The 13,621-nt window shown below is 42.0% G+C and overlaps 1 protein-coding gene across 1 annotated transcript in view; it reads right to left on the minus strand.

Annotated features, from left to right (window-relative positions):
* Window positions 1-1,418: 1,418 nt before the first annotated feature.
* Window positions 1,419-13,621, minus strand: part of LOC138981577 (vacuolar protein sorting-associated protein 51 homolog) — a 28,947-nt gene continuing 16,744 nt past the window's right edge. The window contains exons 20-22 of the mRNA XM_070354540.1: window positions 13,022-13,134; window positions 2,670-2,748; window positions 1,419-2,190 (exon numbers count right to left, since the gene is read on the minus strand). Of these exons, the coding sequence (XP_070210641.1) occupies window positions 2,161-2,190; window positions 2,670-2,748; window positions 13,022-13,134 (222 nt within the window). The 3' untranslated portion in view covers window positions 1,419-2,160. The remainder of the gene's footprint in view (window positions 2,191-2,669; window positions 2,749-13,021; window positions 13,135-13,621) is intronic.

Raw genomic sequence — 13,621 nt, forward strand, 5'->3', positions numbered from 1 at the left:
TTGACCTTGATCATATGTGACCAAATGTGTCTCATGATGAAAGCATAACATGTGCCCCACATAATTTTTAAGTTTGAAACAGTTATCTTCCATAGTTCAGGGTCAAGGTCACTTCAAAATATGTATACAATCCAACTTTGAAGAGCTCCTGTGACCTTGACCTTGAAGCAAGGTAAACCAAACTGGTATCAAAAGATGGGGCTTACTTTGCATGTGAGTCAAAAAAAGAAGAAAAAAAAAAGATTTTTCTATGCTGATTCTATGACCATTTCTAAGTTCATATGGCACCAGATGGCACCATTTTGCTTCTTTGGGCAAAAACATTTTCCGGGGGGGCATGCCCCCGGACCCCCCTAGAAAATCCGGGCGCTTCGCGCCCATCACATTCACTTTCGATTCAAAGTGCCCCCCCCCCCCCCCCTTACAAAGCAACTGATCCGCCCCTGTATTATATGGTTTAAATTTGTTAACCAAAATTGATCTGTTGAGACAAACAGGAAAATGTAACTTGTAACACAATCTGTGCAATCTGGTTTACTTTCAAACATAAAAGTTCAAGTAACTGAGGCGGGCGGTAGCAGTGCGTGAACAAAGTACGGAAAGTTTTCGCGGACTTTTGCGCAAAGGCAAAAGTAACCGGTGCTTTTTTTGTGTGCCTCCCCCCGTTTGGCGGACAATTCCCATGCCTGTAAGAAGTGGGACACAGTGCTGTCTGGTTCATCACAAGCATTCTAGCCTCCAGTTTACCACTATGCGGCTACAATGAAAACCCCATTTTAAGACCTACAAAAATCTGAGAAAAGCAGGTCTTAAAAAGAGGGGGTCTTAAAATAGAGGTAAACTTACAGAGGTTATCAACAGAACATCTGAAATAGTAAGGTTTGAAAAGGGGGAAGTAAGTAAATTTTTTAAGGGGCTTACTGTCCTTCAGGTCTTAATTGCCTATATTGGACATGAATTGGTTTATACGATTCGAGTTTTACGGCCTCACAGCTTTTTGATGTTTGCGTGTTTAGGTGGTATCAGCCATCTGCACTTATGGTAGAATGACCAAGATCTTTAACGTGCCATTGTGGTGACACAGGGGTGGGAGATAGATACCGTCTCTGGGTCTGCACATAAAGTTGACCCGTGTCCGGCCCGGCCCGGATTCGAACCAGCGACCTCTCGATCACAAGTCCAGTGGTCTACCACCTGAGCTACCCGGGCCCCCAAAGGGGGAAGTCTTAAATTGGGGGGGGGGGGGGGGGGGTCTTACAGGGGCTTCCACTGGATCAGCAGCGGCTGTCGGTACTCAACTTAAATTAAAAGTTTGCAATCCCTCTTCTCAGGTTCTTTCAGTGTGCATAAAGTTTATCAGTCACAGCACACTCATACAAACTCATTTTATCTCACAGATGATGCCAGTCACAAAGACAAAGAGTCATACATATTTATTTTCATTTACAAGCAACACAAAATTTATTCTGGAATGTCATACGTGTGTGATACAGTCACAAAATCTGTACATCAAAACACGCCCACACTGACATCTCCACCCCTTTTTTTCACATTCTCTCTCTCTGTTTTACTCTCTCTCTCTCAGGTTTACTCTCTCTCTCTCTCTGTTTTACTCTCTCTCTCTCTCTCTCTCTCTCTCTCTCTCTCTCTCTCTCCTCTCTCTCTCTCTGTTTTACTCTCTCTCTCTCTGTTTTACTCTCTCTCTCTCTCTCTCTCTCTCTCTCTCTGTTTTACTCTCTCTCTCTCTCTGTTTTACTCTCTCTCTCTCAGGTTTACTCTCTCTCTCTCTCTGTTTTACTCTCTCTCTCTCTCTCTCTCTCTCTCTCTCTCTCTCTCTGTTTTACTCTCTCTCTCTCTCTCTCTCTCTCTCTCTCTCTCTCTCTCTCAACGCACACATACGCTCTGTAAAAGAATGCACCAAAATTAAACATCAATAAATAAACAATCAAACAAAGAAATACATCATTCTTTCATTTATATGGAGCAAATCATTCACAAATTAGCATATTCACATTATTTAACATTTAACCTTTAATTCCCATGATGATTATGAATGAGCATTGCACGTTGCTGGTTTTTGATATACACGGTGATGTGTTCTTCGATTCAGAATTTCAAATTCCGAGTCAACAGTAAAATATCTTGTGGTGGAGTTGTTCCTTATCCTCTCTCGCATATCAAATCTATCACCTGTAAAAGAAAACAATAAAGAGAAAGAGAATAAAAAAAGTCAATATACACACTGCAATCATTTTTGTATGTTAACTTCTGTGTGTGTGTGTGTGTGTGTGTGTGTGTGTGTGTGTGTGTGTGTGTGTGTGTGTGTGTGTGTGTGTGTGTGAGTGTGTGTGTGTGTGGTGTGGTATGGTATGGTGTGGTGTGGTGTGGTGTATGTGTGTGTGTGTGCAGGCATGTGTGTGTGTGCAGGCATGTTTGCGTGCGTGCGCTTTTGCGTGCCTGTGTGTGTGGTCTGTCTGTCTGTATGTCTGTTTGTCTCTCTCTCTTCATATTTGTATGTGTGAAAGAGTAGGAACCAGCATCTGTCTGCCTACGTCTGTAAACACTTTTGTGCGTCCAAAAATATGCACCAGCAGAACTACAGAAGATTATCTGCACACATGTTTGAAGTGTCTATGCATGTGCACCTTGCAATGTTCCATGCAACTTACACTGGGTTCCATCATGACGGGGTCCACACAGCGGTGCACAGAGCTGCACACTATTTCATCCAGCAGCACCTGAACCAAGCTGAAACAAACAACAAACAATATTACACTTTGTCTGCTTCAGCATCATAAGCATGATTAATGTACGCACACGATTCTGTTTCACACGAGTGCGCATACACACACACACACACACACACACACACACACACACACACACACACACACACACACACACACACACACACACACACACACACACTCTCTTTCTCTCTCTCTCACACACAATAAGTAAAAATGCAGGAACCTACAAAAACACACACAAGCACACAAGGCATATATGCATACACACACATACACATATTAATCCAAAAGACAAATTACCGAAGCGGAATAAAAGAACACTGCAGTGACAATTATTCAAATCTAAAAGGACTAAAGTGTGTGTTTTTTAAACAAACGGCAGTACCACTGCAGGTTGCATAAAAAAGGCCCCTTCCACAACAAAGCAAACACTGTCCTTTCATCAAAAGTAAGCACCTATCCCAAAATATTTCTTGGCATCACAGCATCACCCACCTCCCCCAATCACCCCGCACCCCCCTACCCTCATCCACCCCTGTATACATCACCACAAAATGAAGATTACAACGAAAACCATTCATTTACGAATTTATCGGTGTGTTCAAATACTCTCTGCTTTAATGTCCTGTATACCAAAACAATCATTGACAAACTGCTGCTGCAGGTAAGCTTTCTGGGCAAATTCACCTGCATGTTAATTGTATCCCCATGGATACTGAAATTCATTCTAAACTTGCACAGACACAGTGTTGACAGCTGTTAATCCCCAAGCGTGCGTTACGTGCAGCAAGGTGTGTTGGGAAATGTCCATTATGATCACAGGAGACACAAAGGCACCCCTTTGTGAAGACTGCTGGTGTGTCAAACACTAAACAGCCATCTCTATCACAAAACAGCCATCTCTGTCACAAAACAGACATATCTATCACAAAACAGCCATCTCTATCACAAAACAGCCATCTCTATCACAAAACAGCCATCTCTATCACAAAACATGTCACAAAACAGCCATCTCTATCACAAAACAGCCATCTCTGTCACAAAACAGCCATCTCTATAAAAAAAAAACCAGCCATCTCTGTCACAAAACAGCCATCTCTATCACAAAACAGCCATCTCTATAAAAAAAAACCAGCCATCTCTATCACAAAACATGTCACAAAACAGCCATCTCTGTCACAAAACAGCCATCTCTATCACAAAACAGCCATCTCTATAAAAAAAAAACCAGCCATCTCTATCACAAAACATGTCACAAAACAGCCATCTCTATCACAAAACAGCCATCTCTATCACAAAACATGTCACAAAACAGCCATCTCTATCACAAAACATGTCACAAAACAGCCATCTCTATCAAAAAACAGCCATCTCTGTCACAAAACAGCCATCTCTATCACAAAACAGCCATCTCTATCAAAAAACAGCCATCTCTGTCACAAAACAGCCATCTCTATCACAAAACAGCCATCTCTATCACAAAACATGTCACAAAACAGCCATCTCTATCACAAAACAGCCATCTCTATCACAAAACATGTCACAAAACAGCCATCTCTATCACAAAACATGTCACAAAACAACCATCTCTATCACAAAACATGTCACAAAACAGCCATCTCTATCACAAAACAGCCATCTCTATCACAAAACAGCCATCTCTATCACAAAACAGCCATCTCTATCACAAAACAGCCATCTCTATCACAAAACAGCCATCTCTATAAAATAAAACAAAACATCCGTCTCTATCACAAACCAGCTGTCTCTATCACAAAACATGTCACAAAACAGCCATCTCTATCACAAAACAGCCATCTCTATCACAAAACATGTCACAAAACAGCCATCTCTATCACAAAACAGCCATCTCTATCACAAAACAGCCATCTCTATCACAAAACAGCCATCTCTGTCACAAAACAGCCATCTCTATCCCAAAACAGCCATATCTATAAAATAAAACAAAACATCCGTCTCTATCACAAACCAGCTGTCTCTATCACAAAACATGTCACAAAACAGCCATCTCTATCACAAAACAGCCATCTCTATCACAAAACATGTCACAAAACAGCCATCTCTATCACAAAACAGCCATCTCTATCACAAAACAGCCATCTCTGTCACAAAACAGCCATCTCTATCACAAAACATGTCACAAAACAGCCATCTCTATCACAAAACAGCCATCTCTGTCACAAAACAGCCATCTCTATCAAAAAACAGCCATCTCTGTCACAAAACATGTCACAAAACAGCCATCTCTATCACAAAACAGCCATCTCTGTCACAAAACATGTCACAAAACAGCCATCTCTATCACAAAACAGCCATCTCTGTCACAAAACAGTCATCTCTATCAAAAAACAGCCATCTCTGTCACAAAACATGTCACAAAACAGTCATCTCTATCAAAAAACAGCCATCTCTGTCACAAAACAGCCATCTCTATCACAAAACAGCCATCTCTATCACAAAACATGTCACAAAACAGCCATCTCTATCACAAAACAGCCATCTCTATCACAAAACATGTCACAAAACAACCATCTCTATCACAAAACATGTCACAAAACAGCCATCTCTATCACAAAACAGCCATCTCTATCACAAAACATGTCACAAAACAGCCATCTCTATCACAAAACAGCCATCTCTGTCACAAAACATGTCACAAAACAGCCATCTCTATCACAAAACAGCCATCTCTGTCACAAAACATGTCACAAAACAGCCATCTCTATCACAAAACAGCCATCTCTATCACAAAACAGCCATCTCTATCACAAAACATGTCACAAAACAGCCATCTCTATCACAAAACAGCCATCTCTATCACAAAACATGTCACAAAACAACCATCTCTATCACAAAACAGCCATCTCTATCACAAAACATGTCACAAAACAGCCATCTCTATCACATAACATGTCACAAAACAGCCATCTCTATCACAAAACATGTCACAAAACAGCCATCTCTATCACAAAACAGCCATCTCTATCACAAAACATGTCACAAAACAGCCATCTCTATCACAAAACAGCCATCTCTGTCACAAAACATGTCACAAAACAGCCATCTCTATCACAAAACAGCCATCTCTGTCACAAAACAGCCATCTCTATCACAAAACAGCCATCTCTATCACAAAACATGTCACAAAACAGCCATCTCTATCACAAAACAGCCATCTCTATCACAAAACAGCCATCTCTATCACAAAACATGTCACAAAACAGCCATCTCTATCACAAAACAGCCATCTCTGTCACAAAACATGTCACAAAACAGCCATCTCTATCACAAAACAGCCATCTCTATCACAAAACATGTCACAAAACAGCCATCTCTGTCACAAAACATGTCACAAAACAACCATCTCTATCACAAAACATGTCACAAAACAGCCATCTCTATCACAAAACAGCCATCTCTATCACAAAACATGTCACAAAACAGCCATCTCTATCACAAAACAGCCATCTCTGTCACAAAACATGTCACAAAACAGCCATCTCTATCACAAAACAGCCATCTCTGTCACAAAACATGTCACAAAACAGCCATCTCTATCACAAAACAGCCATCTCTATCACAAAACATGTCACAAAACAGCCATCTCTATCACAAAACAGCCATCTCTATCACAAAACATGTCACAAAACAGCCATCTCTATCACAAAACAGCCATCTCTATCACAAAACATGTCACAAAACAGCCATCTCTATCACAAAACAGCCATCTCTGTCACAAAACATGTCACAAAACAGCCATCTCTATCACAAAACAGCCATCTCTGTCACAAAACATGTCACAAAACAGCCATCTCTATCACAAAACAGCCATCTCTATCACAAAACATGTCACAAAACAGCCATCTCTATCACAAAACAGCCATCTCTATCACAAAACATGTCACAAAACAGCCATCTCTATCACAAAACAGCCATCTCTATCACAAAACATGTCACAAAACAGCCATCTCTATCACAAAACAGCCATCTCTATCACAAAACAGCCATCTCTATCACAAAACAGCCATCTCTATCACAAAACAGCCATCTCTGTCACAAAACAGCCATCTCTATCACAAAACAGCCATCTCTGTCACAAAACAGCCATCTCTATCACAAAACAGCCATCTCTATCACAAAACAGCCATCTCTATCACAAAACATGTCACAAAACAGCCATCTCTATCACAAAACAGCTGTCACAAAACAACCATCTCTATCACAAAACATGTCACAAAACAGCCATCTCTATCACAAAACAGCCATCTCTATAAAATAAAACAAAACATCCGTCTCTATCACAAACCAGCTGTCTCTATCAGCAGATCTTTGCTTTTCCAACAAACAGGATATGAAACATGAACTGATGAAACAGTTACGGTACATCAAGTTGAGAAGAGAATAGAAGCAGTGCAAGCAGGAAGGAACAGAGACGGTTGGTTGGTTGGTTATTATTTTCTATCGTCTCTTCAACTGATGTTGCTATTCGAGACCGATGCAAGTTTGTCTCTTTTCTCAGTACACATGGCAAAGGAACAGAGAAGAGAAATACATGTGTGATAGTGTCTAGTTCACAGCAGGTACTGAGCAAGAATATCTCTATCAACAATGGGCATATCTTCTTGTTCACTGCATACCAAGCAGGGGCAATGGATTAGAGCGAGTCAAAAATACAAACAGAATGGAATTCAAACATGAAAAAAACAAAAAACAATAGAAAATGGAAAGCAAGGCACGCAAAAACACCAAAGCTTATGCCCATTTCATGCAGGCAAGACAAACTGGGAAGCTAGCCACGTGCTTGGCAGGCAGGGGATAGTGTCTTTGAAACAATTTTCTGCTAGCAAGGCTGGAATTTAATACAATTAGAATGGCTGATGAACAGCGAACAGGAATGCAAACTGTGTAGCAGTCATGCTTTCTCACATGCCAGCATATCCACAGTGGTTGCCTTCTTTTGTCACATCCTCGCCTCGCCGGCATCTTGCAAGTAAGTCACGTTTCATCGACGATTTTAAGATAAGTTCATTATTGTATGTATCATAAGTGTTTATCTGTCTGTCTGTTTAAACGACCACTGGGTCGACGTACTTTAAATGTAACGTTTTGTTTTGTCAATTATCAAACGTTCCAATAACCTACCTTTCTTGGGGTTTTTATTCTGAATTTTGGAACGTTGGCAGTCTATTTGTTTTTGGATTCCTCGCCTTCATTGCCATGAGCAATCCCAAGAAAAGCTCTTCCTAGGTTACTTGCAAATCCTAACATTTCTGGATGCTATGGAACAGGGATCTGTGTCAGACCATCAGAACCGGAATTTGTTTCAGATCGCCGTTGGTCCTCCCCAGACAATATCCCTTTCTGCTGCAAAAAGCTTGGTCAGTTTGCTTTGGTCCAGTACAATTGTGCAGTCATAACTAGTTAACAACACTACAGAGAGGTTGCCTTGTCTGAAAATGAATTTTTTGTTGAAAAAGCTCAACAAATAATGGAGTGTTGAGGCTCAGTGCACCAGAATGAAACCAGCTGCCACCATCCAGACAATGACAGGTCAATTACTGCCAACAACCTCACAAAGACAGTAGCTCATCATAAAACAATGCCGCACTGGAAACATATGTGCAGGCAATAAAACACCTTCCAAACATGGATACTGAACAACATTTTAGTGGAAATAAAGAACTGGCTGGAAATTGGGGAAAATAGAACAGAAGTCACTGCAGTCAGGGAAATATGATGATTTATGAAACAAAGTAAACAGCAGATATTTAAAAAAAAATTAAAAAATGGTAGAAAAAGGAAACAAAATCAAATCAAATAAAATGACTCAAATCTAAACAAGCTACTACTGTACTTTCAGAATTGAAAACCAGTTAACTAAATGTATCAGCAAGATATTAGCAGACCAAAACACCAAAGACGGATGAGACCAACAACTGATCAAACCAAACTCCCGTGTTTAACCTTTTACCGTTCTGTTGCAGTTATTTTATGGGACTGAAAGAACTATGACACACTTCAGCATCAAAGACCTGCTGGGTAAATTTATGGAAGCAGACAAAAACTTATATTTATAACAGCACTGCGCACACCCCTAAATCAAAAATGTTAGTAATAAATTTTCATTTGATTAATATACTTATCCAACTCACATATAGCAATTAACCCTAGTTCAGTGCTGGTAACGCTGTATGCGTCCCCTTGGTAACAAGAGAGACAACTCTAAAAAAGAGTGACCAGTAGTGAATACCCATACTGGTATCAAGGCCAGACCAATACTGAGTCTGTCTTCCGTATGCATGCGCATACGCCACCATTTGTAGTCATTCTAACCAAAGCCCAACTCACTTCTTTTTTAGAAATATATACCCCCAAAAGCGGGGAGGCGGGAGGGAATAAACGATGTAAGTTGGGTAAGTATATTAATCAAAGGAAAATGTATTACTACAATTTTTGATTAAATTACATATCTTACCCAACTCACATATAGCAGATTGCTACTATAGGTGGAGGGCACTCACCATATCAAGAATGAAGGACCTGTCCTGCCGCTACCAAAGCTAGCAACACAGAACTGCCATCCTGTTGAGTTCCAGCAACATCTCTCAGATAGAAGTTGATGAACACATCTTCAGAGCGCCAGTAAGCCGACTCAAGGACCTCTGAGAGGCACCCAGAACAGAGAACCGCTAACGACGAGGCCCAGGCTCTCGCCTCATGGGCTCTGGCCGCAGTAAGAGACAAGACTGCCCAATTATCGCCTGACGGGCCTTGCCACCAGATGTAGGCCTGCCTAATCGTTGAGGAAACCCACTTGGCCAAAGTGACTCTCGAAATGTCCTTCCCCCGAACCGTGTTGAGGGAGATAAAAAGCAGTTTCTGAGTTTCAGAGCGAATAGGCAAAGTCCGAGACAGGTAGCTGCTGAGAGCTCTAACAGGGCAGTTATATACATCAGGGTCTCCAGGAGCAAGAACATTGCTCAAGGGGGGAATGCGAATAAGAGGGGATGTTTGACCAGGCTTCTGGTTCTTAGCAAGAAAGTCAGGTCTAAATTTAAGAGAAATAGAGCCATCCTTTTCTAATGAAATATCCCTCGAAAATCCCGATAACGCATGAACTTTGCTACCCCGCCTAGAGGTAGCAAATAAAACCAGGAAAAGAGTCTTTTGCGTCACATTAGCCAAACTGGCTGCATGGAGAGGCTCAAACTCATCAGAAGCAAGAAACCGCAAAACCAAAAACAGGTCCCAAGCAGGGAGCTGTGCCTTGGAACGAGCTGTGTCAAGAGAAGCGCCCTTGATGACACTAGCAATAACCCCACTCAGGTTAATCTTGTGACCTAACTGCTTAACTCTTAACGTCCTGTACCGCGCGGTTCCGCTTGACGTCAATAATCCTGAACCGCGCGGTACCGCGCGTTCTCTGCTAGTGTCATTAAACAAGAGTTACCAGCCTTCCGATGCTCTCCTGCATTGGAAAACAGCTTTAGTCCTTCGATGCACATGGCATGGCTGCCGGTCGTTTTTTTCCAGGACTTTTGGATGTGATTTCGATTTTTGTGGACGGATTTTGTTCGGATTTTTTGTGTTAGGTTTCAAAATTCAACATGGAGACGAGTGATAGTGATAGTGACACGTCTTTTCATGGGTTTGAGGCAAGAAATGTGGAGAATGACTTCGATGGTGGTGATGATGATAGTGGACAGAGTGATCTATCAATTTCGGAAGTTTCAAAAAAAATATCAAGTAAATCCATCCATAAACAATAAAAATATGATTTTTTTATTGAACACACCCAAATTTTGTCTCTTTTTCCCAAATCCTTATAGGATTTGCACTGGGACATGCAAAAAACGTTACAGGACGTTAAGAGTTAAGAGTAGAAGAGATCGAAGATCTCCTAACTCGCAGAGAAGAGGAAGAACCTCCTTGATCTGCTAGCCAGGACAAGTGGTTGGCCACCTGCATAGACCTAGGAGAGAGAGGATCAACGCCGTTTTCCAAACACCATTTTGGCCAAGCCGCCCAGTGTGAAGAATACACTGAGTTGGTCGAATCCCTGTGAGCATGCTGCACCAAATTCAGAGTTGAAGCTGAGGCCCCTGCACGGAGCAGAGAGACTCTGACAGAATCCACCCGTGAAGCTGTAGCGCTTGTGGATTTTCGTGCGGTATGCCTGACCGAGGCTTTAACAGATCGCCCTTTCTTACGCCGAGTGGAATTGGAGGACGAACTACAAGACGGAGTAGATCGGGATACCAGTGCTGGCTGGGCCAAAGAGGAGCAACCAGAACCAGCGCTGGCCTCTCAATGTCTGCCTTTCTCACAACTCTGCCCAGAAGGCGAAAGGGAGGAAAGGCATAATAATAATAATAATAATAAATGAGCATTTATATAGCGCAACATCATAACTTTACAATTATGCTCTTTGCGCTGCATAGGCCACCAGACTTGACCAATCCATCTCGAGTGCGTTTACCCCCCATGCTTGGGGGTCCGGGAACGGTGACACAAAGAGAGGTAGTCTGGTTGAAAACCTTGTCGCGAACAAGTCGATGAACGGCTTGTTCATCTGAGCCCAGAGACGATGTAGAGCCTGGTGGGACAGTGTCCACTCTGAATGTAGGACTTTGTCCCCTCTGCTCAGGGCATCTGCCAAAACATTGAGACTGCCCTTCAGATATGTTGCTGACAGAAGGATGTGATGAGTGTTGCACCATATCAGTATTCTTTCTTTCTTTCTTTATTGGTGTTTAACGTCGTTTTCAACCATTCAAGGTTATATCGCGACGGGACCATATCAGTATGCGACAAGCGCTGTCTGACAGACTCTGAGACCGAGTCCCACCCTGGCGGTTTATGTAGGCCGCTACAGTCATGTTGTCTGTATGTAACCTGACATGGCTGTCTGTCAGAAGAGGCAGAAACGCCTGAAGACCAAGAGCAACAGCCTCTAACTCCAGTGCATTTATGTGCCAAGAGACCTGATTGGCGTCCCAAACACCTGACGCCGTCTGCTCTGCCAGATGTGCTCCCCAACCTGTCCGGGAGGCGTCCGTGAACAGATCGTTCTCCGGGGAAGGGGGAGCAATGGGAACTCCCTGCGAAACCCAGGGAAGGAGCTCTGCTCTCGTGGAAGAAATCTCTGCAGCCAAAGATGTAACCTGCGAACTGAGAGAAAGCAGCAAAGCAGCTACGTCCGCAGAAGCCAAACCAGAACCCACAGAAGAGGAAGTCCCTTTAACAGACTTATCTTCATGAATGACCTTGTCCGAGGACCTAACAGGCAAAATAGAGGTAGCCGGTAAATCGACCAAAACATCAATACATTTCTTGGAGGTCGGTTCTAAAACAGAAACAACAGCCTGGCCGGTTTGTTTAGATTTCCTAGGCGTTTTCCTAGACAGAGAGGCCTCAGCAGCCACCTGTTTGGGAGTATGCCTCTTCCTGGCACTATCAGCCATGACAAAAAGACTCAAGAACATTTTTTTAGAAACATTTTACAAGTCCAAATTGTGGCCAAAATGTCGCCAAAATCATGAAAAAACAAGGAAAGATCTCACCCCAACATTGTAGCGAAGTCAAGACGAAGAGTAGAAAACCAAGAGGAATGTAACAAAGTCAAAAGACTCAGTGACAACGGCTGTAAAACAGCCAGAGCGTACAAAATAGCGACCAACTTGACTGAGCGCTGAGGTAGGAATGATTACAAATGGTGGCGTATGCGCACGCATACGGAAGACAGACTCAGTATTGGTCTGGCCTTGACACCAGTATGGGTATTGGTCACTCTTTTTTAGAGTTGTCTCCCTTGTTACCAAGGGGACGCGTACAGCGTTACCAGCACTGAACTAGGGTTAATTGCTATATATGTGAGTTGGGTAAGATATGTAATTTAATGTAATGTTTATGGCTGTAATCCTCTCCTACACCAAACCCATAAATAAAACCTGCAGAGAAAATTCAGATTCAGATTCAGAGGATATCTCTTACACCAATGAAGGCAAACAAAAGAAAGAAAATGCAATTACTTTTGCAAATCCCATCCTTCATCCTGAACACATTTACTGACATCTGCTGCAGTCCTGACCTGAACCCACTTTTACAGAAAGAACATTTCCATAAAACAAGGTGATGCAATCACAACAAATGTTGAGCGAAACAATTGCCTGATCCATCAAAACAATTCTTTCCAGCCTGAAGGAATTCGTACAGGTGAATACAAAATAAAATATACAAGCTTTACAAACTTTTCATCGGAGACAAATCTCCAGAGGTAGAGCTGTAGGTAGTGGGTGTCCACCTGTATCTGCTGCAGACCGTATCGCCCAAACGTCCGCAGTCGCACACACTCCAGAAACGTCTGCGACAAAGAAGGCATCATGACAACATATTTTTTCATCTAAGGCCACTCTAAACCACAGAAATTCCCAAACCTATATATATATGTCTGACTAACATTCACAGGAAAATACAACCTCTCTCACAACTTCTCTACCGATAGTTTTTCAGCTGCCATTGCAGTGAGATCAGAATTATCAACACTATAAATACACTGACTGAAAATTCATGGTACACTTACTCTTATTGTCTTTTCAAAATGTCCTCAAGGAATTCCACAGGTATTTCATTTGACCACAATGTAATATAAAAATATAGCTTAACACACAAATACACCATTTTACAGACACTCATAACGCCTGTTCTTGCTACGTGCAGCAGCATGCAGTAAATTTTACTGCGAAGGTTTTTCTTTGAACAGTAGAAAGGTGTGTCCTGCGCAGTAGATGCTGATTGGTTAACTGGCAATGACGCATTGAATTTAACCTTATGACGACATCACAAGTTTG

The sequence above is a fragment of the Littorina saxatilis genome, linkage group LG12 (genome assembly GCF_037325665.1).
Source record: "Littorina saxatilis isolate snail1 linkage group LG12, US_GU_Lsax_2.0, whole genome shotgun sequence".
NCBI lineage: Eukaryota > Metazoa > Mollusca > Gastropoda > Littorinimorpha > Littorinidae > Littorina > Littorina saxatilis.